The 25,475-nt window shown below is 40.5% G+C and overlaps 1 protein-coding gene across 3 annotated transcripts in view; it reads left to right on the forward strand.

Moving 5' to 3' along the window:
* The window catches only part of LOC130927682 (oocyte zinc finger protein XlCOF6-like), a 34,495-nt gene extending 9,436 nt beyond the window's left edge, over positions 1-25,059 (forward strand). The window contains exons 2-3 of one of the 3 annotated variants that reach the window (XM_057853644.1): positions 18,832-18,981; positions 22,890-25,059. In XM_057853644.1, the coding sequence (XP_057709627.1) occupies positions 18,945-18,981; positions 22,890-24,541 (1,689 nt within the window). In that variant the 5' untranslated portion in view covers positions 18,832-18,944 and the 3' untranslated portion in view covers positions 24,542-25,059. Of the gene's footprint in view, positions 1-3,559; positions 4,328-18,831; positions 18,982-22,889 lie in introns of those variants that run through there. The other 2 variants (XR_009066485.1, XM_057853643.1) reach the window with 2 other exon arrangements.
* The last annotated feature ends 416 nt before the right edge of the window (positions 25,060-25,475 follow it).

Consider the following 25,475-nt stretch of genomic DNA (forward strand, 5'->3'; position numbering starts at 1 on the left):
GAACCTTATTTTTGTTAGACAATTCTTTAATACAGCAAGGTCCTTGTTCACCTTACTTCCTTTCTTGTTGGTGTAAAATCTAAAGTGTGTCCCCATGTGTGATTTGCAGCAATATTTTTCTCATTTTTTCCTCCACCGTTCTCACGAAGCTTTTTTATTTTTTCAACCCACTTGGAGCTGCCTCTCTTCTTCTCTAGACGACTTGTGCGGACTTTACCTTCACCGCCACTCCCGAGCGCCCCTAGTGGACCGCCAAGGAATTGCTCAGCAAACATTGAGCAGTTTACAGCATCCATACTCCATTGTATGGCCAATATGTTAAATAAAAGTATCGATACTTGGCGGGAGCATATCGATAACCGATTGGGTTGCAAAATATCGCGATATATCGCTGTATCGAGATATTGTCACACTCTTAGTTTCACCTATGATTATCATTAGTGGATACTGGATAGTGTTGCCGTTGGCTTTTGACCTCGTACCTTCAACGCCGCGCATTCATTTTCTGTTCTGGAGGCTTTACTAAAAACGGAGTCGACACACAAATACTGAGAGTCTCAGGGTGCGGTCAAACAGTAAATACATGTTTTAATGAATGAGGCACACACATTCCAGCATCTGACTCCAATATATACCCCACATTATACAATCTAGTGGATGTTTACTTTACTCATTCAAAACCATTGGTCAACAAGGAACAGTTCTGGGGGAAGTCTTGTGACTGATTCCCTGATTGGATGAACAAAGACTTGAGTAGACTGATGGGGGTTCATGTTACACCTTTATGGTCTTCAAAGGACTAAGCTGAGCTTACTCTTATTACACCAAATGGTACATGTTAAAATTAACCAGAATGTGAATGCAAGAATGAAAGACTACATAATGCATACAAGTAAACATATAAATGTAAGTACATAACAATAGTCATTATAATACACTAATAATTAGCGGTGGGAATCTTTGGCCATTCAATTATGATTCAGAGCCTACGATTCGATTATAAATCGGTCATTGATGCCCCCCCAAGCTATTAGCTGCTTTTAATGTTTCATACTTTAGTTACAAAAATTGTACAAAAAGCCTCTGAGGTTTAAATAAACGACTATTTCAGTAACAAGTTAACAGTTCAAAATAGTAAATAAAATACTCAAGTCTCCACTCTGTATTCGCAGCTTTAAACTACAGTCAATTAATTTAATGTTGTGAGTTAACCGTTAAAAGTTGTTAAAATTGCTCCCATTAATGCATTAGTTCCCTTCTGTCTACTTTCGACATGTGAAAGTTTTAAAAGGGTTTCATCGTTTACAGATAAATTTACGTCAAGATTTTGCCAAATTAGGAGTATTTTTTTTGTAAGTAATTTTGTGTAATTTTTTATGTTTGTGCGTGTCCAATGTATTTATTCTGATTTAGCATTGGAAAAAATATGCATTTAAGACTTTTTTTTCACTTTTTTTCCCAAAGTATAATTTATAAATGTTTTTTAATAAGCACTTCAAAATTTAATAATTATAAGTTTTAAACATGTTACTGTCCCACCGAATAATTTTTTAAAAAGAATAAAGTTGTTGGAAAATGCTTGGCTTTATTAAATGCTTCATAGGCTAGGTTCATACTGCAGGTCTTAATGCACAAATCCTGTTTTTTGTCATTTGTTTTTTTGGCGTGCCCGTTCAGACTGCCTTTGTCCATTGAGCCCGTTCAAGTATCACGCATGCGCACTAATTTGCAAGCCGAGATGCGCTCAGCAAAGTGACCCGCATGCGCAGAAGCATCAAAACAAATAAACATGCTAGCCATTAGGCCTGAACGATATTGGAAAAAAATATTGTTGCGATTTTTTGGGGGTTTGCGATATATTGCGATATTATATTGCAATATTAAAAAAATATTTTTTTTTTTTAAAGAAATTTTCACTAGATGACTTGTATAGCTGTTTGGAAAGACTTTGGATGAAAAACCATCACAACAGTGTACAGTGATCCCTCGTTTTTCGTGGTTAATGGGGACCAGAACCCGCCGCGATAAGTGAAAAACCGCAAAGTAGCGCACCCCACCCCAATTTTTTTTTTGTGTGTGTGTTTTTTGTGCTCAATGTATTTATTCAAATTTAGCATTGGAAAGAGATACGTATAAGACATGTTTTTTCTCACTTTTTCCCCCAAAGTGATTTAAAAAATGTATATAAATAAATTAGTTTTGAGCACTTCAAATGTCATAATTATCATCAGTTTTAAACATAACTGTCCAACCAAATCATTTTTGAACAAGAACAAGTACTGTCGTAGAAAAATGCTTGGCTTTATTAAATGCTTCTGTTTATCTACCTTAACTGTGACTCTTGGAGTGACATGTAGAAATTTCAAACTCCTCATCATCACTTCTGTCATTTATTTTATATGCCTCAAACGTCTCCACACACACATACACACACATTCACACATTGCTCCGCTTTGAAGTCCGGTTCTTTGGCAAGATCAAAGACAACGAGCATCGTTAACTTGAAGAAGCAAGTGCTGCAGTGACTAAGAGGAACAAAGGGCTGTGAGGCTGTGCGCACAGCAGAAAAGCAAGGCGTTTGTGGATTAAAAAAAAAAAACTATCGCACGTGCATGCGATGGGACTATCGCGTACGCGCACATCGCAATGGCGATGTTTAAAGGGGAACTGAAGAGCTTTTCAGATTTCGCTCTTAAGTGTTTTACTCAGTTGAATTGTATTAAATGCGTCATTCGCTCTCTCAAAAAGTCACATAAAAAAAAAATAATAATAATTCACCGCGTAGTTTTTGAGTTATGGCCATAGCAACACCATAGCAACGAGGGACGCGCCGTCCTGCCGACCCCTACCTCGTGACGTAACTTCCAGGAAGCCTCGCCACCACTCTGAACACGGAAATATAGCACCACGCTATCCTCGCCATATATTGCAAACATTTTCTGGGTTTTACTCGCGGGATTCGTCATGCCATCTCGATGTGTAGCGATATGAATTACTCACAGGAAGACTCGAGACTCTAGGAGTGGTCCAAAAAAAAACCTTCTCCTGCAAAGGTTTGGACCGTTTTTGTTAGCATGCATACAGGTCCCCAATCGGCTCATTGTTTTCATCATTTCAGCCACAGCTTTGAAAACCTACAACAATGCAACCTTGGTTTTTCAAAGACGTAAGTAGAACATTAATGTTTTTTTTTTTTTTATAAACGAGGGGGACTCCTACTGCCAGTTTGTTGAAGTGCGACATTTTTTTTTTTTTTTTTTGCTGTTGGCCTGTCATAAGTAGATAGGTTGGCTGACATGTTGTCTACTCATGTGATTTTATTACTATATCAATAGGTGTTATGTAAATTCAAATGTCCCCAGCACCAAATAGGTCCTTGGCTTGTTGTTTTTTATACTTCAACATCAAGGTCTGCCTATTTGAAGAGGCAACAATAGCATCAAATAGATGCTGCTATGACTGGGGCATTATTATTTGATCACCAAGAAATTATTATTAAATTAAAATTAGGATTCATCCAATATTTTCATGCTGCTGTGATTTTTTTTTTTTCCTCCAGGAAGCCAAACATAAAAAATTAAGTGGCGGAAACCCTCAACACGATGAAAAAAGCGTTGCAAGTCAGTTGCCACCCAGTTTCCCGAAATCAAGAGAGAGTGGGTCGAGTCATATGATGACCCAATTGATGCGGTGTCCAGCGATGACGACTGAAGAGATCCTATGAGGCCTGCCAGATGCTGAATTTCTTCAGTCTGCGACATCAGATGACGATGATTTAGGAGAAATAAATGTAGCAAATTTTGATGACATGAAATCATAAACTAGTCATATATACAGTACACATTTTTTAAAAGAAAAATCAAGTTACCTTCATATTTAATGCATTATCTTTGTATAGAGAACACTTCATGCTACAGAAAAGAGTAAATACATATTTCCCACTGCCATTATCATTTTTCAATGTTGCGCTAGTCCGTTGCTATCCTAACTTTGTGTTGCTTACTAAAATTATGCTCTTTGATGTGTGCCATTGTGTGCTTGGTATAACATGTTGTGTCACAATCTGACAACGAAAGCTAATGCTGATTCAACATAAACCTGGTATCATTTATTATTGCGGCCTATTGAATATTTTTTCAGAATGTAATATAATTACAATATTATATACCATTAGAATACATTAAACAGTCAACAAAATGTGTCAATGTTGTTAACAATTTATGGTTTTATTTTTTTAATGAAATTCATGCCCCTGTCAGTGCTTCAGCCTCCGCAAGTTTGGCTCTCACGTCTGGGATCTCCTGATGACACAGGCATACTCTTGGAAGGGTAATTACTTGATGGTTTACAGCAACACCTGGAAAATAAAATGGTTTTGTCATTTATTTTGAAATATCAATAACATATCATTCATTTAGCCACATTTGGGCTAGCTTTATCATATTTAGATCGGTAGGAGCTGTCCCATTACCTAATATCCAGTTTTAGCTATGTGTAGAGCATTCATTTAGCCACATTTGGGCTAGCTTTATCATATTTAGATCGGTAGGAGCTGTCCCATTACCTAATATCCAGTTTTAGCTATGTGTAGAGCATTCATTTAGCCACATTTGGGCTAGCTTTATCATATTTAGATCGGTAGGAGCTGTCCCATTACCTGATATCCAGTTTTAGCTATGTGTAGAGCATGGAAAAATATACAACCATGTAATCGCATTCTAATAAAAAAATCACGATGCAGGACTTACCACTCACTCTCCCGTTCGTGAAGTGTCGAGCTGTCAATTGGCGTCATGACGCCATCTGCTGTGTCAAGTAAATCGCCGTCATCTGACGCCTCAGGTTCAAACATGTAGGGATTAATTGTAGTTCATCTTTCCTGGGAGCCTTTGCCATCGGTTGCGTCACGAAAGAGCGATCCTGAATGGTTACCTTTGGTGGAAATATCACTGACATCGTTGTTGCTGTTATGTTATGTCTTCTGTTGCCTACGTCACACTTCCGGGTTTGCGAAGGGACCATTAACGGAGTGCAAAAAAACTAAAAAAACGCAAATTATCCTTGTAATTACGTGTTGATAATGTCATGGTTGTTTTGACGAACTTGTCCCAAGTTTATATTCATAAAATTACATCAAAATCCGGAAAGGTCTTCAGTTGCCCTTTAAATGACATATCGTTCAGGCTTACTAGCAGTATGTCATTCCAGGCTGATCATATTTTGATTTCCAAAAAGAGGAGACAAATAACCGACATTAATAATCCCCGTTTAGTCTTATATTCAAAGTTTATATGGACTGATAGAACGCATACATGCACACACTTAACTCATTTACTCCCAGCCATTTTTCACCGGAGCAAGGCCCTTCGCTCCCGGCCGTTTTACTGTATTTTGACTGATTTTGCAAGGCCCACAGAAAATTCTGTTCCGTTGCTATATGAACATGGAACCCACCAAAAGAACGATTAGACTCTTTTCTTTCAGCAGAAAAAAAGTAAGTTCATATCTGTTTCCATTCTTTATATATCAGCATTAGAAAATAGCTTGGTTTGAGCAATTTTCCAATTTCTGATGAAAAAACAGAGAAAATGAGCTTTTTGTAAACGCAAAAATTTCAAACCTAACTTAGACTTTAACACGGCTATTTTTTGCTTCAGTTACATCTCAAACATCTGAATAATGTTTTCCTTCTACAAAATAACATGAACAACCAGCCAAATAGAGCTTTTGATAGCAACGTAACAATTTATTCACACTTACCTAACTGAGAGATGACGTTTGGTGGCTGCGATAGCAGTTTAACTTTTCCCTCATTGTCGACTGTCTCGTAAAGATGGATTTTTTTTTTAGTCTTTCTTTTGTGGCAACCACTGTCTTGTTTGCCCGGGGAACTTGTGTTTGGCTGTGCGCATTTCCGTGCAGGACACTCGAGCGTGCGGGGGACCTGAGCAGCAAGCCTGCAGAGGTGCTCTGCGAACATAGTAGCTCGGTTACAATAAAGTTGTACTGGTTGAATCGGGTTGGGGGGGTCTTACCAAATGTGCTACTGCCCTCCAGTGGCCAGTTTTATTGCTTTGAAATAGGTTTTGAGGCTTGTTTTTTGTTTCGGCAATAGATCCGAAGCTAGAGATGCTTCTTATAAAAAAATATATATATAAAAAAACGCAAAAGACATATAAATACGTTTTTGGGACACTGAAGCATTTAAAAATGGAACGTATTTATACGTTTCTGGGAGCAAATGACTTAAAAGCCTTGACGTGTGTACGTGAAATGACGTGTGTGCGTCAGTTTGCCCCGACTTGGCCATGTAAGCAATAATGAAATATTGCTCATTCGGCGCACAGGAAGAAAATCGAAAATTGTCAGGCTTATCCTTTTCTTCATTTTATTTTTTTATGACTGCTTTTAAGCACGAAGCAGGGTTGACCACAGAGTTCAAGCTAGAAGCTAATGCACAGCTACGTCGCTGCCTCCCTGCCGGCCGCTTTTGCTCTTTGCCGACGTCATTGCTGCATGAATTCCGATTTGGGAGACTTGTTTCAGACTGCCAGCCACAGTCTGGAAAAATGTGGCCCGGATCGGATTTGAACCACATACGAAAGTGACCCGGATCGGACTTGAAATGGTCCACTTCTATGCGACTTGTCCCGTACAACCTGTAAAGTTAATGCCTCACTCGATTCGGGAAAAACACAAAAAAATCGGATTCGTGCATTAAGACCTGCAGTACGAACGTAGCCATAGTGAGTCTACTCAAATCCTTTCAAGCTGCTCACTTAGTTAAACGATGATTGACGCATGCGTAAACCTTTTCGATGATTTTTGTTTTTTTTTTGATTGGAGCGATTTTTTTTATTTATTTTTATTTTTTTTTAAATTTGAAGTAACTTGTTTTTTGAATGAATAATATATACTCAAATAAAGACACAAATTTCCTAACCAAAATGTGGCCCAAACTCAAAACAACATTACTTCAATCAAAAAAGTTGTTTCAATCCCAAAAAAATATTTCAAAGAAAAAGTTTTTAAATCCTTTTTTCGCTCACATTTATTTTTGCATTCCCCTTTTTTTTTTTTTTTTCAAGGGCCCCACAACTAACACATTATTTACCAATTTGGTTGGCGAACCATCAGGCCTCCTCTGGGCAGCAGCCTTCTCACACGAATTTTGACTTGGTTGATAATGCTGAGCCCTTATCCTTAACAACTTATCACGATCCACATAACAAACTTTCGACGATGGGAAAACTTTTTCTCCCTCTAGATTATTACCCAGAATGAGCTGAACTCAGTCAATAGGTAACTTTTTTCGCAGGGCGACCTTTACAGGAGCTGACAACTAGCGGGCAATTCAAATGTACTTTATGTAATGGTGCCCGAAATGGAACCATTCTAACTCCTACTACTAACTGATCTTGATTACAAGACGAGCTATCCGAAAAAGGTAAAATAGAGTCTAATACTAGACTGGCTTGCACCAGTATCACGCAGAATTTTTATTGGCACTGAGTTCCTGCCATCAGCGAAGAGAGAGACTTGGCCTTCAAAAGTGAACGGCCTCTAAGACTCCTTAATTTTGTCAATTTTAACCCCTCTGCTGCTAAATTGGGCAGTACAGAAGTTTGTTGGACGCAACCAACGGTTTAGGGCGGACTAGGGGTCCGCCGTTGCTCTTTCCTTTTCAGGACAAGGCAGGATGCTATCCTATGACCCCTCAGGTGACAATAAAAACTAGAGCTGGGAATCTTTGGGCATCTAAAGATTCAATTACGATTACGATTCAGAGGCCCCGATTCGATGATAAAACGATTATTGATCCACCCCCCTGCTTTTTAAAAAAAATTTTTTTAATGTTTTGTACATTAGTTCCAAAATTGTGCAAAAATACTCTCAGGCTAAACCAAACTACTATTTCAGTATCAAGTTAACATATAGCAGTAAACAAATATACAAAAATAACAGTAAATAAAAAACTCCAGTCCCCATTCTGTATCAGCAGCTTTAAGCTACATTCAATTAATTTAATGTATTGAATCAACCGTTAAAGTTGTTAAAATTGCTCCCGTTATTCCATATTTTCCTTTTTGTCTACTTTCGACATGTGAATGTTTTAAAACTATTTTAAAGATAGATTCAAATCAATATTTTACCGATTTAGGAGTATTTTAGATAAAAAGTTAATTAGGTTCGCTTGGAAGGTTCGCTACAACAGCCTTGCAGGGAAGTGTACTACTGCTTTAAGATGGCAGCCATTTACTAAAGCCCGCATCTAGCTTTTTGTAGATGTGCTGCTAATGCTACCGAATCTATATTGCATCTATTCCTATATAAATGATATCTACTGTAACATTATGTGGATGTACTTTGTAGCAGCTTTTCGGCAGCAGTCAGGTATGTTGTTGTGTTTTTTTTATCTCGTGGCATGAGTTGAGCTAGAGCCGTGAGTTGAGCATTGGCATTACCCGAGGGGCCGGGTAATGAGAAGCATGATGTTTAGCTACTCTCGCTTCGTTACTCATTGCGTCCCGAAGACCGCGCGGCGCGCTGAGTGTGTTGTACTTCCGCTTTACTTAGTATATTTCAATAATCGGAATTTGGATGTTGGTGAATCGTTCTCGAATCTTTCACGGCCGAATCGCGAATAATCTAAGAATCGGAAATTTTGCACACCTCTAATAAAAACACTCCCCATTAAAATGAGAAACCGAACTTGGCCGCGACGAAACACTAGGCGGCATTTTTTGTCTTTTTAAAGTGGAGTTAACCGAGACACTATCGTGGCGATCAGCAGACCACACGCCCCTATGAGTTAACACAAATTCGTCGGCCATAATGGCAGCCTTCGACACAAATTCTGCCTTCTGTTCGTTTAAATACATTACTAAATTCCCGGATGGACACGATTTAAATTCCTCCAGGAGGAATATATCGTGCAGCTGCTCAAATGTAGAAAATTTGCTCGCCATACACCACCGATCTAACAAAACTGCCTTCTCACGAGCAAATTCGACGAAAGTTTGAGCAGGCAATTTCTTACACTCGTGGAACCTTTGTCGGCATGCTTCAGGTTCATATAAGTTCATATACCTTCAATATTGCAGCTTTCACAGCATCATAATCCATGCCTTTCCTCCTAACTTACACTGGAGCAAAATGCTCCACAAATTTTTCGGCCAGGCGAGAGCTGAGCCGATGCGCTCAAAGGCGTTAAAGTACGAGTCAACCTCACTCTTGTGGAACGTAGAAACCAATGCAATGTACAGTGCCTTGCAAGTCTTCAAACATAAAGATATGGAATTTAATTTTTTTGTCAAGAATCAACAAGTGGGACACAATCGTGAAGTGGAACAACATTTACTGGATAATTTAAACTTTTTTAACAAATAAAAAACTGAAAAGTGGGGCGTGCAGTATTATTCGGCCCCTTTACTTTCAGTGCAGCAAACTCACTCCAGAAGTTCAGTGAGGATCTCTGAATGATCCAATGTTGTCCTAAATGACCGATGATGATAAATAGAATCCACCTGTGTGTAATCAAGTCTCCGTATAAATGCACCTGCTCTGTGATAGTCTCAGGGTTCTGTTTAAAGTGCAGAGAGCATTATGAAAACCAAGGAACACACCAAGCAGGTCCGAGATACTGTTGTGGAGAAGTTTAAAGCCGGATTTGGATACAAAAAGATTTCCCAAGCTTTAAACATCTCAAGGAGCACTGTGCAAGCCATCATATTGAAATGGAAGGAGCATCAGACCACTGCAAATCTACCAAGACCCGGCCGTCCTTCCAAACTTTCTTCTCAAACAAGGAGAAAACTGATCAGAGATGCAGCCAAGAGGCCCATGATCACTCTGGATGAACTGCAGAGATCTACAGCTGAGGTGGGAGAGTCTGTCCATAGGACAACAATCAGTCGTACACTGCACAAATCTGGCCTTTATGGAAGAGTGGCAAGAAGAAAGCCATTTCTCAAAGATATCCATAAAAAGTCTCGTTTAAAGTTTGCCACAAGCCACCTGGGAGACACACCAAACATGTGGAAGAAGGTGCTCTGGTCAGATGAAACCAAAATTGAACTTTTTGGCCACAATGCAAAACGATGTGTTTGGCGTAAAAGCAACACAGCTCATCACCCTGAACACACCATCCCCACTGTCAAACATGGTGGTGGCAGCATCATGGTTTGGGCCTGCTTTTCTTCAGCAGGGACAGGGAAGATGGTTAAAATTGACGGGAAGATGGATGCAGCCAAATACAGGAACATTCTGGAAGAAAACCTGTTGGTATCTGCACAAGACCTGAGACTGGGACGGAGATTTATCTTCCAACAGGACAATGGTCCAAAACATAAAGCCAAATCTACAATGGAATGGTTCAAAAATTAACGTATCCAGGTGTTAGAATGGCCAAGTCAAAGTCCAGACCTGAATCCAATCGAGAATCTGTGGAAAGAGCTGAAGACTGCTGTTCACAAACACTCTCCATCCAACCTCACTGAGCTCGAGCTGTTTTGCAAGGAAGAATGGGCAAGAATGTCAGTCTCTCGATGTGCAAAACTGATAGAAACATACCCCAAGCTACTTGCAGCTGTAATTGGAGCAAAAGGTGCCGCTACAAAGTATTAACGCAAGGGGGCCGAATAATATTGCACGCCCCACTTTTCAGTTTTTTATTTGTTAAAGTTTAAATTATCCAATAAATTTTGTTCCACTTCACGATTGTGTCCCACTTGTTGTTGATTCTTGACAAAAAATTAAAATTTTATATCTTTATGTTTGAATCCTGAAATGTGGCGAAAGGTTGCAAGGTTCAAGGGGGCCGAATACTTTTGCAAGGCACTGTACTTACTGGCGTCAAACGGGTTGGGCTGCGTCATGGGTGCATGCGTGGCTAAGGGGGTGGATGTGGATGGGTTTCGCTCCAGCTCCAAGGCCCTGATGCGCAAATGCATGAGCTCCACCTCCCGGGTTTTCATCTGGAGCTCCATTTCACAAAGACAAAGGGCCAGCTGCAAGTCTTCCCCGTCCACCTCTGCCTGGAGGAACGCTGCTGGATCGGCAGCTGGCGGCGGCGGAATCATCTGCGCCTGCTTGGGATCATGATCCGGCAGCAGCCGCGCCCAGGTCCCCCTCAACAGGCGTAGCCACACCCATTTTCACGAGACGCTCCTACAAACAGGCCTTTATTTCTATTTTACGCGCGTTTAAAGGGACGGGGATGTTAAATAGGCTTGCTACCAACAGTGGGTCAGATTTAGTACAACGATCCAATTTCTCGATGGACGGAGAACGCACGAACTCGTCCATGTCGAAGGTGGCGGACATAATACTGTGGAAGCTGAGATATGAAACAGGAAGCGAACAAAAAAATACCACGGCCAAACGAGCACGGGTATCGCACACTGCGAGGTCAAAAATAAACAAAAAGCGAACACAAAACACCACGGCCAAAAGAGCACGGGTAATGAGCAATGTGAGGGGTCCAAAAATGACCCAAACGAAAAGAACACAAAACACCACGGCGAAAAGAGCACTGGTACGATCACTGCGAGAGTTCCCGGGTCCGAATCCCGGACGAGCCCCCAATTTTATGTTACGTCCCACGGACGGCTAGCTAAGGACGTAGCATAAAACAAGCCACACAAATTTACAAGTGGACACAAATTTATTTACAATAAGCAAACTCGCAATGAATATATACAGAATGCCGCAGAAGCGTGACTTCAGAGTAAGCCCTGGCCAAAACAAAAGGAACTACACTTAAACCCCACCCGCTAACTAAACCCTGATCATGTAAAAGGAACAAAGAAAATACAGCCACTAACCTAACTTCCTACGCTATACAAAACAGGAGAAAACGAGTTGAACAGAAATGTCGACTTACCTCTACTTCCTTCAGTGCCCTTATTTACAGTGTTGATCAAAAACGATCCACTAACGAATAAACACAAAAGACCTCACCGAAAAAGCGGGAGTGTATCAAACTAGCGATCAAAGCACACGAGAGTGAATGGCGAGCAAACAGCTGGTGAGGAGAACCGCGGCAGAATGCTGTCAAATGCGACTTCCCAGAGCGTTGACAGCGGCAGGTTTATGAAGCTTGGCGCCTTTTTCGTGGCCAATCAGTGGCGGCGACGTCGTCAGTCTGTCCGGCGTCAATCAGCTGTTGTCACAGTGGGAGGGGAAGCAGCCAGCTGCTGGTGGTAACAATCAGCTGACTGGAAGAGCCTCAGAAAATAAACTATTAAACGGCCAGGGGCCATCAAACCACCGGGGAGTCTTATTTTTTAAATGGAAGAGTTATATTTCATTATTTAGGAAAGGAGGTTGAGAGATTTAAAAAAAAAAAAAAAAAAAAAAAAAAAAAGAGTATCCATATTTCCATTATTTCTTGTCCTTTTTTCAAAACCGAAAGCAGCACAAAAGACTACATATCCCACGAGCTGTTGTGATGTCAAAAAGGACGAACCTAATGTGAACATTTTTAATAAATTGACGAGTGAGGCGCCAACTAAGGAAAAGGAGACACGCGAAGCAAACAACGGCCGGTTGGATTGCGCGAGCAAATTTGAAACGTACAGAATGAATCGAAACTAAATTTAGCGCAAGCCAATGCATTATTTCATTAAAGGGTATGTCATGCCCTTGGAAAATGTTAATATTCCATCATTTATCCATTAACGCATGCCTTTTGTATCCATATCATGCCACTTCATGTAATTACACACAAGAAAATGAGAGAAATTTGGCTCGATTGTCAAGTTAAAACGACCGGCGCCCGAGATCTGGCAGATTGTATGTGTGACGTCATTTCAAGTGAAGAGAGTGCCACCGGCCACTAGGGGGGCAGCGCCTGTCTGCATCAATATAATTCCTTCTAGTGAGGGGAGAATTAGGGGTGTTTTGAGCTGTTTATGCTGATGCATTGTGTTCGTCCTGCACATATTCCAGGTTCCCTCATAAAGAAACACCCCTGGTTGTCAATAAAAGAGAATTCAGAATTGACAGTGAGGGGTGTTTCTTCAACAAGAAAAAGGCTCAGTGCTTTAATACTGAATGGTGGCGATGATGGCAGACAATTTCGTTTCTAGTTTCAGCGACGAATCCGACGTAGAAGGACGTAACGAATGTTCATCTAATGGTGACGAGGAGAGTTACGAAGCTTTAATCGGTGTTTTACGTTACCAATTTGAGCCCAAACGAACGCCAATGCAGCGTAATGAAACGGTCATTGAGAGGAGAAATGACACTGATGAAACATCGGCAGCAGATCGTGTGAGAAACACCAATGATTTGTTTTGCATTTCTTTTGTGAAGCTGATACACCGCGACTGCAAAATAAAGGAATGCATAGAATAATTATCATTTATTGCGCTATCATAGCTTTTCGCTCTGCCAACAGACACAAATATGAATGGGATCAGAGGATTTGTTCTACATATTTTACGAACGATAATTTATACATGTGTCCAGTCCTGTATCCAATGCGTGACATTTTTTTATTATAAAAGAGTACTCACTCTGGCCATTTCGAGCTTGGCTGCTCCCCTCCTTTACTTAGCCTTAGCCTCCTTTGCCAGTCATCGTCCTCTTTCTTGATATCTCAGGACATTTAGGTGGCTGCGCGTGTATGGTCGGCACCGCATCTCCTTTGAGCAGCAATCTTTTAGCAAAACCCGATTTCACTTGTCCATAGTTCGAGAAGCTTTCAGGTGGAAAATGCACACCATAGAAAACTGTGCCGGAGGGTGTGTCTAGAAAATTAGCCCTCTTTGCACGGACGAACTTTACCCATTGTCTGCTTAGTCCAGCTTTTTTTTTCGCGTTCAGGAACTCATGGATAGTATATTCCGATAAATAGCTATTTGTACACCACATAGCACAGCAGTTTTGAACCATTCTAGTGATGTTTTGGTCAAACAAACCCGACCGCTACTCTCTCGTCGATAAAAAACAATGGCACCTGGCTCCGCCTCGTCTTTCATTCACTTGTCGTGACGTCCCCGCCCCATTCGGCTGTTTCCGGAACACTTTCGGAAATGTCATTTTCGATATATTTTCGATAATTGCTCATTAATGTGATTGATTTTTTTGTTAACTTTATCAATATTTGTTATCTTAGCACATAACGGTTCTATTGATGTCTCACACCCCCTTTGCCGCCACATACCCTTTAACTCAAGGAATAGGATGAGCTGTATTTGTCATTGTTTTCCTCAGATTAATCGGCGTCTCGGCGAGTAGAAGTGACAGCAGCGCGCAACGGCGGAAGAGTAGGCTGTGTGACGTGTGTGATGCAGCTCAGTTCAAAAACAAACTTTATTGAGTGCGAAAAACAAAAAATTACTTAATAGGGTCGCATGCCTGAAAAAATCTGAATCGAACTGAACTACTTGTCAATATTTTTGAAAATACTTTTTTTCAATGTGATATTTTTTTTTCTTCACTATAAGTCTTTTCAATTGTATATAGATATGTGTTCGAGAAGCTTGATTGCATGTACATATATCTTTGATAAGGTGATGGGTACAATACCTAACTTCACAAAGAGATATCCTCCAAACCCTTTTTGTGTTGGATGATAGATATAATTTTTTTTCCTCACTATTTTGCACTGCATATAACCTGTTTTGACCATAGTATGTGTAAAGGCCAAAAACGCCTATGACCATACCTGCTGTTTGTATTGAATTGTCAAACATAAAACTATTCAATCTTATTTTTTTCTATCGGATGTTTATCCTAGCAAGTTAAATATTATAAAGCTTCAAAACGGTTGGTCGGGCATGTTTGGTGGTCAGTGGGACATCAACATTACAAATTTTGAAAAAAGATTTTGGGATTTTTTTTGTCTTTTTGGGTCCAAAATGTGGATTAAAATTGGTCAGTGAAGAAAACAACAGTTTGGACATGAAGTTCAAGGTGTCCTGAAAAAAGGGACCCAACTTGGCCATTGTGAACATTTTTTTCTTTGAAATATAAAGGCAACATCAAAGGCATGCAAATTCGGCCAAAATAGGCTTAGGTGTTAAAGGGTTAATGAACGTTAACATAGTAGAAAACACATACAGAAGGACACTTTTCCTATGCAGCTTCCTACTCAGGGTAGCAAGTTCACACAGTTTAAAGAGCATACGACAGGAGAAAAAAAGTCACTGTACGTTAATTCCAATTCACATTCTTATGTGAATTGGAATCATATTTTGAGATGATTCGACTATATACAACAATTTAGAAAAGCGCAGATGACGAGAAATTAGTCTTTTAATCTGCCGGTTAGCCACGCCTACCATGATAGGGCTCTAGCGTCCCCAACAGGTCGATGACGTCAGCTGGAGAATGGGCTCATCGGTTTTACTATTCAGCCCATTCAGGGGGAATTATTCAGAACGAGGAAAACGCAACGAAGAGCGCCGCAAAATGTCATTGTTTCAGTCTCTCTACTCCAATATTTTTACAGGATATTCTTTTTATCCAAGTGTTTTTCCCCAATAGCTAAATAAATGGTTTGAGAAGGACCAGTCAGCCCGTCGAGCGGGAATTATTCACAACGAGGAAAACGTGATGAAAGGAGCTCCAAAATGTCAGTTCCTGCCTCTCCAATATTTTTACAGGATATTATTTTCATCCAAGTACTTTTCCCCAATCGGTAAATAAATGACATGGTCATGGTCAAGGGGTGGCGTGGCTCAGTGGTAGAGTAGTTGTCCCCCAACCCAGAGGTTGTGGGTTCGATTCTTCGCCCTGATGAACTCGCCTAAGTATCCTTGAGCAAGATACTGAACCCCACGTCGCCCCTGGTGCTGCGTCACCAGTAGGTGAATGGCGAGATAGTGTAAAGCGCTTTGAGCGCCTTGAAAGGTGGAAAAGTGCTATATGAGTTTAACACCATTTACCACGACAATTAAGTCTTGTGCTAAATGGAATATGAAATAATAAAAATTATTCAAGACGACATGGCAAAATTACTCCATAATGGTCAAAACTGTCGACTTCACCTTTACTGTCGCACCTCCCGAACGATATTTTATGACACCTAAATCGGGCTTATGTCATTTCCCTTCCAAGTAAGTAAACATTCTCTTTACTTCGGAGAATGTAAACAAACCAAGAGGCGTGACAGCTAGCTGACATGCTAACCTGAACCAAGTGATGTTTCAAAGTCTTCGAAGCGGAAAATCACACAAAACTAGCCCGGATTATTTGACATGACGACTGGGTTGTCAATTGTCTTTGCCAATAAGCAAACCACCTGGCGGAGAGCAATTTCCAGTTCGTTCCCCGGAGGAGGGTGGCTGCAGTTGTTGTGCAGCTAATGTGCGTGAGGAGAGCTTTTTACACGCCTATCAATGATCAAACATAAGTAGTCCTTTATTTAAAGAAAGTTTGTAGTGTTTACTTTGTAATCGCTGTATTCGCCAGTATTTGATATACTACAAAACAAGATGTTTACTCACTTCCTCGTAAGTCCCATGGTCCCACAGTAGTAGGACTTGTTTTGGCCAATATCCACCGGTGAATGGGAACCTTTTGAAACTAATAAAAGGCGCACACACGTCTCCCTCTTACAGCAAGATTTTTCTGCAGCCGTTTTGCTGGCATGATGCGAAAAATAAACGTATTAATCCGCAAAATCAGCTGAATCCTTAGTCCTTCTTATATAACAGTACGGCTGTATAGCGAAGAGGACTCCTTCGACCGTACACGTCACAGCGCCCTCTTTCTCAATTCGAGACTTTTTCCGGAAGTCACTCATTTTCATGGCGCGGGATTCAAAAAACTAAATAAATATAGCGATCACTTCCACACACATCCAAGGGGTCCATATCATTCAGGAGCATAAAATACTGCGTGCATTATGAAATACACATGCTTTTTTGTGTCACAGGCACTTTAACCCTTTAACACATAAGCCTATTTTGGCCGAATTTGCATGCATTTGATGTTGCCTTTATATTTCAAAGAAAAAATTGTTTACAATGGCCAAGTTGGGTCCATTTTTTCAGGACACCTTGAACTTCATGTCTAAACAGTTGTTTTCATCACTGTCCAATTATAATCCAAAAAGACAAAAAAAATCCCGAAATCTTTTTTCAAAATTTGTAATGTTGGTGTGCCATTGACAACCAAACATGCTCGACCAACCGTTTTGAAACTTGATAATATTTATTCAACTTGTTAGGATAAACATTCAATCGAGAAAAAAAAAAGATTGAATAGTTTTATGTTTGACAATTCAACACAAACAGCAGGTATGGTCATAGGCGTTTTTGGCCTTTACACATACTATGGTCAAAACAGGTTATATACTGTGCAAAATAGTGAGAGAAAAAATTATATATATCATCTAACACAAAAAGGGTTTGGAGGATATCTCTTTGTGAAGTTAGGTGTTGTACCCATCACCTTATCAAAAGTATATACGTACATGCAATCAAGCTTCTCGAACACACATCTACATAAAAATTGAAAAGATTATAGTGAAGAAAAAATATATGTAACTTTGGGAAAAAGTATTTTAAGAAATATTGACAAGTAGTTAAGTTCAATTCAAAATTTTCAGGCATGCGACACAACAAAGTTTTTTTTTTTGCGCACTCAATAAAGCTTCTTCTTGAACAGGTCACGGAGCTACATCACACACAACGTCACACAGCTTACTCTTTCGCCATTTGCGGCTTTGCGCGCTGCTGTCACTTTACTCGCCGAGACGCCGACTCATCCCAAGAAAACAACGACAAATACGGCTCATCTTCTTCCTTGAGTTAATGAAATAATGCATTAGCTTGCGCTAAATGTAGTTTTAGATTCATTCTGCACGTTTCAAAGTCGCTCGCTCAAACCAACCGGCCGTTGCTTGCTTCGCATGCCTCCCTTTCAATAGTTGGCGCCTCGCTCAGAAATTTATTAAAAATGATCACATTCGGTTCGTCCTTCTTGACATCAGAACGGCTCTTGGGATATATAGTCTTTTGTGCTGCTTTCGGTTTTGAAAAAGGACAAGAAAGGATGGAAATATGGAGATGGATACATGGTCCATGCAGCGTTTTAATGCATATTTATGAGTGCAATAAATCTATAAAACTCAAATGACATTATCTCCCGTTTTTCTTGGCCGATTGACTTCAAATAAAAACTGGTCTGGACATTAACTTCCGCACTTTCAAACGAGACCAACCAGCAGCACGTGGGTGACGTAATTACAGCGTGACGAAGCTTCAAAGACGATGTGCCTAAACGCGTCGCTGCCGACACGTTCAGTGTTAAAGGGTTAATGTAATGGTAATGCTAAACTGTTTTGCAGGTCGTACTTTCAGTAGCAAAGAGCGGGCAGAGGAGGCGGCATGTCTACATGTAACGTAATTCTGTACTCTGAGAGTGTGTGTGTGTGTGTGTGGGGGGGGGGTTCAAGTCATCAGCCAATCAAACGTGCGTGTGAGGAATAAAACATGGATTGGCTCATTCAGCAAGAGTAAAAGGGGTAAATTAAGTCTATAAATAATGAAAGTAATTCCCTTAATAATGGTATGGTCAATTCTATCGTTACAACATATGAGAAGACAATCTAAATGACCTTTATATCTGAACACATTATATAATGCAAATAAGGTTGCTTAAAAGTTGGGGCAATTTGAGCATCCTGAAAAGTTGGTAGTGTTTTATCCCTACCGTCCCTATGCAAACCTACGCCCTTGCCTTATCACTTTAATATACAGTATTTACTTTAATATCCTGTATTTATTTTAAATACAGTTGTCTGCTTAGTCAGCAGACTTTTTTTAACGATTAGTCAACTATTCTAATATGTTTTTTTTTTTTTTTTTAATCTAGCAATTAAATTGAAGAGTTGGAGGAAGAGGAGGAGGTTGGAATTTTATGTTGGACCTTACATGTAATAGCCGGACGCTAATCAGGATGCAAACAATGTGCCCACACGACCTGACATGGAATGGGACAAGACCCATCGAGAGTACAAGATTGGTAAAATATAGGCTGTTATAGGCTATAGACCCTACCCACGTGACGTCACGACTCCACTCTCCTGACTGGTGCCGCCCACTTGTCCGTCAACACATCGTGTTGACCTGTTACGGCTACGTACATTCCTCCTATTTACGGCGTGTTTTTCTGCTCGTTAACATTAATAATCAAAATGGTGAAGGCGTGTGTGGCGGTCAGTTGCAATAACAGAGAAGATAGACGGAGAGACTTGAAGCTCTACCGGATTCCGAGAGACACGGAGAGGAGAGCGAGATGGGCTGCTGTAATTCGACGAGAAAACTGGGCTCCAAACGATTACCACAGATTATGTAGTAGTCATTTTATATCTGGTAAGATGCATTTAATATATATTTAGAGGGTTTTGGGCTGACAACCACAATTAAGATCATTGCTAGGCTAATTGCCGACAACATACACGTGTGTATGTCATGAGAGTGCTATCGCTAAACCATATAAACATTAAAAGCCCTAGCTCCATTGACAAATGACATGAAATACATTAGACTTGACAGTGGATGTTAGCAAGAACAAAAGATTTTGAATTGAAAATTTCGTAACTCACCTTCCGAGCACAAGATTCCTGCCGAATTTTCGTGTACGAGGACCTGTTTCACCCAACCAGCAACGTAGCATTTATAAGCCTCCAAGCTCTTAAAGTTTTTCAAACTTTGGTGAGAATAGGCTGATTTTGTGTGGACAAGATAGTTGTAAATATCAGGGTCAGGCAGAGACGGCGAAGGCAGCCGGTCAAAAATCATCGATTTAGGCATCAAATATGGATCTGGCGACTGTATAGAACGAAGCTTTTCCACATAACGCCTTTTATGCAACACATCCAGTGAGTTTACGGCATCAGAAAGCACCGGGTCTTCCATGAAATGCATTTTAAATTCCTCGATCAATTGAAACCAATGCTAATACAGAGACAAAATGACGGACAAGTGGGCGGAACCATACAGCGAGCACGTGGTTTTATGACGTCGGTGGGTAGGGTCTATAGGTTATAGGCTGAAATTTACTTCCAGAGCAATTTGTCTGACTGCCATTATTACTCATCGCTGATATGAATAGCATCGATTGCGGTTTGCCTCGAGACGAAAGCTAACGTCGCTTGCTTCTACTGTTGATTCCACAGCATGATCGGGGATTCGTCAAAACTTGAGTAAGTAACGAAAATATGCTTATAATTGTTTAGCCATTGATATTATTCAAAAACATGGTTGGCCAACCTTAATTCACATTTGGTCTTTAAGACTGGGGAGCTGTGACGTAGGGGGCAAGCGAGTTGTGAGAATGGCCACCATTAAGTGGGTAAGCAAATACCTACTCCTCTCCTTCTCCTCACATCTGAGACATTACAGTCTTTTGGATCGGACTTTTCAGCGAGAGTGAGCGGTGGACGGCCGTCGTGGACGGAACAGCAAGTTTGAATGAATTTGCGCCGAGAGGCGTGGCCCAAAATCGAGCCTTGCCCTATTTTCAGAGCGCGGCTGTGCTAACGTCAACAATGCATCCAATAGCAGAGGGGCAGGCGTACTTATATTTGTGCTATCAGGCTGTTTCAGCGGACGGATATGCAATCATTGCTGACGAAACCTTGATGAATGCGCTTTTTTTCCCCAAGTTTCGCATGCTCTGGGACACTCAAAAAATGACTCTTACCTCTCCTTGCTAGGCTAAATGGTACCTCAATGTTGGTTTATGTGCAAATGTAGTTCATGAACAACTACAAAAAACTATTCAACTTCTCACCAAAACCAGTAAAACTCTTTACACGGCTATTAGAATTTCCCCCTACTCCTTGAAATGGGTCCATTAACAGAAGGACTATTATTGTTGTGGTAATAAAGTACTACTAATTTCAATTTCAATTTGTTCACACACACATTCATATTCACAAAGTGTACATCATCTCATAATGCTGAGCTAGGATCATGTGCGATTCCGGTGTCCTTAAGAAGCTACTCAAAGCTTATAACCAGGAGCCTGCGTCCATTAAGACAATCATAAGAAAAAATATAAGAGCAGGAAGGGTAAATTATCGCATACAGTTGTAGTCAAAAGTTTACATACACTTGTGAAGAACATAATGTCATGGCTCTCTTGAATTTCCAGTTATTTCTACAACTGATTTTTCTCTGATAGTGATTGGAACAGATACTTCTTTGTCACAAAAAACATTCATGAAGTTTGGTTCTTTTATGACTTTATTATGGGTGAACAGAAAAAAATGATCAAATCTGCTGGGTCAAAAATATACATACAGCAGCGCTAATATTTGGTAACATGTCCCTCGGCCATTTTCACTTCAATTAGGCGCTTTTGGTAGCCATCCACAAGCTTCTGGTTGAATCTTTGACCACTCCTCTTGACAGAATTAGTGCAGTTCAGTTAAATTTGATGGCTTTCTGACATGGACTTGTTTCTTCAGCATTGTCCACAAGTTCTCAATGGGGTTTAAGTCAGGACTTTGGGAAGGCCATTCGAAAACCTTAATTCTAGCCTGATTTAGCCATTCCATTACCACTTTTGATGTGTGTTTGTGGTCATTGTCCTGTCGGAACACCCAACTGCGCCCAAGACCCAATCTTCGGGCTGATGACGTTAGGTTATCTTGAAGAATTTGAAGGTAATCCTCCTTCTTCATGATCCCATTTACTCTCTGTAAAGCACCAGTTCCATTGGCAGCAAAACAGCCCCACAGCATAATACTACCACCACCGTGCTTGACGGTAGGCATGATGTACTTGGGGTTAAAGGCCTCACCTTTTCTCCTCCAAACATATTGCTGGGCATTGTGGCCAAACAGCTCGATTTTTGTTTTGTCTGACCACAGAACTTTCCTCCAGAAGGTCTTATCTTTGTCCATGTGATCAGCAGCAAACTTCAGTCGAGCCTTAAGGTGCCGCTTTTGGAGCAAGGGCTTCCTTCTTGCACGGCAGCCTCTCAGTCCATGGAGATGCAAAACACGCTTGACTGTGGACACTGACACCTGTGTTCCAGCAGCTTCTAATTCTTGGCAGATCTGCTTTTTGGTGATTCTCGGTTGAATCTTCACCCTCCTGACCAATTTTCTCTCAGCAGCAGGTGATAGCTTGCATTTTCTTCCTGATCGTGGCAGTGACAAAACAGTGCCATGCACTTTATACTTACAAACAATTGTTTGCACTGTTGCTCTTGGGACCTGCAGCTGCTTTGAAATGGCTCCAAGTGACTTTCCTGACTTGTTCAAGTCAATGATTCGCTTTTTCAGATCCATGTATGTATATTTTTGACCCAGCAGATTTGATCACTTTTTCTGTTAACCCATAATAAAGTCATAAAAGAACCAAACTTCATGAATGTTTTTTGTGACAAAGAAGTATCTGTTCCAATCACTCTATCGGAGAAAAATCACAGTTGTAGTAATAACTGGAAACTCGAGAGCCATGACATTATGTTCTTCACAAGTGTATGTAAACTTTTGACCACGACTGTATTATAGTATCCTCATACAATAACATACAGACAAACAATAACATTTCACACTTAATACACACACCCTCACATACACAAATAAACACTTCCCTAGAAGAGGAGAATTTATAACCTCGACTTGTTGGAATTTTTATATTTACTGATCAGAATGCTTTTCAGCACCGTGTTAAAGGTGGAGATGGATTTCAACACTTTTAGCTTGACGTCGAGCTCATTCTAGGGTTTGTCATTGCACAATGACTAACAACCAATCGGTGCATCGTTTTCATGGCAATGACAGCCCAGAATGCATCTTGTACGCGCGCGTATATACACTCTCTCTCTAGCGCTCTTAGCCAGTCTAACCTCACGGCCGAGTAGCTGGATAGATGGTCCATAAAATATGTCATTGGTCTTCTTGTGTCTTGCAGGTTCCAGCAAATATCTTGGTCCTGACGCTGAACAGCTAAAGAGCGAAGTACAACTTCCAATCAAAAAGGAGGAGGTAGAGCTGCCATACATTAAAGAGGAGGACGATATCACCATGTCAAGTGGTGACCCCTTGAATAGCGAGGATGGTCCAAGTGAGGCCAGCAGAGGGACGGAGCCTCCAAGCAGCAGCTCAACAGAAGGATCGCAAGCACACATTTTCATCGCAGATAGAAATGGCGCCACGTCACACTCACCTTACAAAGATGATGGTCATAAAAAATCTCACCATGACAACAAACTCTGCAAACCCTCTCAGTGTGGGAAAACCTTTGTTAATAACTTAAGTTGTCGTATGCATATAATGAGCCACACTAGTGAAAATCCTATTGTCTGCTCAATTTGTGGTCAAAAATTCACTCAGAAGAGCCACACAGACAGACACAAAAGAACCCACAATGGTAAAAAACCTTTTTCCTGCTCTGTTTGTGGTCAAGGATTCGCTCGTTTAGACACCTTAAAAACACACACAAGAACCCACACTGGCGAAAAACCTTTTTCCGGCTCAGATTGTAGTCAAGGATTCGCTCGTTTCGACACCTTAAAAACACACACAAAATCCCACACTGGTGAAAAACCTTTTTCCTGCTCAGTTTGTGGAAAAAGATTCACTCAGAAGAGCGCCTTAAACACACACACAAGAACCCACACTGGTGAAAAACCTTTTTCCTGCTCAGTTTGTGGAAAAAGATTCACTCAGAAGAGTGCCTTAAACACACACACAAGAACCCACAATGGTGAAAAACCTTTTTCCTGCTCAGATTGTGGTCAAGAATTCGCTCGTGTAGACACCTTAAAAAACCACAAAAGAACCCACACTGGTGAAAAACCTTTTTCCTGCTCAGATTGTGGTCAAGGATTCGCTCGTTTAGACGCCTTAAAAAAACACACAAGATCCTACACTGGTGAAAAACCTTTTTCTTGCTCAGTTTGTGGAAAAAGTTTCACTCAGAAGAGCGCCTTAAACACACACACAAGAACCCACACTGGTGAAAAACCTTTTTCCTGCTCAGTTTGTGGAAAAAGATTCACTCAGAAGAGCGCCTTAAACACACACACAAGAACCCACACTGGCGAAAAACCTTTTTCCTGCTCATTTTGTGGTCAAGGATTCAATGAAAAGAGTGTCTTAAAAGTACACACAAGAACCCACACTGGTGAAAAACCTTTTTCCTGCTCAGTTTGTGGTCAAGGATTCGCTCGTTTAGACACCTTAAAAACACACACAAGAACCCACACTGGTGAAAAACCTTTTACTTGCTCAGTTTGTGGAAAAACATTCACTCAGAGGAGCACCTTAAGCACACACACAAGAACCCACACTGGCGAAAAACCTTTTTCCTGCTCAGTTTGTGATGAAGGATTCGGTCATAGGAGTGCCTTAAAAGTACACACAAGAACCCACACTGGCGAAAACCCTTTTTCCTGCTCAGTTTGTGGTCAAGGATTCACTCAAATTCCCCTTTTAAAACGACACACAAGAACGCACACTGGTGAAAAACCTTTTTCCTGTTCAGTTTGTGGTCAAAAATTCGCTCGCAAAGATCGGATTAAGAGACACGTTTGTATTGGGGTGAGAAGCAGTGGCCAATGACTGTTTTGCCAGTCATCCATGCTGCCTTCATCAAATTGTGCCTTCATCAATTGTTGTATGTAGAGTTTCCTCAAATCTTGTTGAGGATTGGCAGTATGTGTGCCTTACATGTGCTTTGTCCAATCCTTGTTTGATGTGGATCCGCAGTATTGCCAAAAGTATTGGCTCACCTGAATTAACTCTCAAGTTGAGTGGTATTATTTATATAGTACGCTCCCTCTTTCAAACTACACTTTTCACAGTTAAAATTTGAAACATTAGACCCCAAATTACAAAACATTTTTTAAATCGTTCTTCAATAACATAATTACACAGATATGGAAAATTATGATTGGCTCTCAAGTATTAGGTTTTTTTTTAGGGATGGGGCGATGATTATAAATATACTGTTTAAAAAGTTACTATTACTATTATTATATGACAGTGACATATTACGGCAGAATATTGGGGCCAAATAAAGGGAGCACTTTATATACATGTACCTTAGCTGGGAGCTCCGACAAAGCATCAGGAAAATCCTTCCATTGATTATAATTTGATGTTGATAAGCTAAAAGATACAGTGGGGAGAACAAGTATTTGATACACTGCCAATGGGTTTGTATCAAATACTTGTTCTCCCCACTGTAACGGATTTCCTAATTTTGGAAACTGATTCTTAAACACAGCCTCACGAGATACTTTCATTATCGTTTAATTTAGTGGAGGCGGTTTAGGCTCACTATCCTCTTCCCCTCACTATCCCCTCGCGGGGCCTGCGCTTGACAGTGACGTTCCTTATTCTCGCTATATGATTGGCCGAAGAGTCGAAATGCTCTCCCGTGAAATGCCTGTTTAAAAATGTTCCCGTTGTTACTTCTTGAGTCATCGTAAGGCGATCGCTTAAAAGTGCCCATTTAAAAATGCGTATGTAAATCGATCGGTGATACCACACA

Source organism: Corythoichthys intestinalis, chromosome 13, assembly GCF_030265065.1.
Source record: "Corythoichthys intestinalis isolate RoL2023-P3 chromosome 13, ASM3026506v1, whole genome shotgun sequence".
Classification (NCBI taxonomy): Eukaryota; Metazoa; Chordata; class Actinopteri; order Syngnathiformes; family Syngnathidae; genus Corythoichthys; species Corythoichthys intestinalis.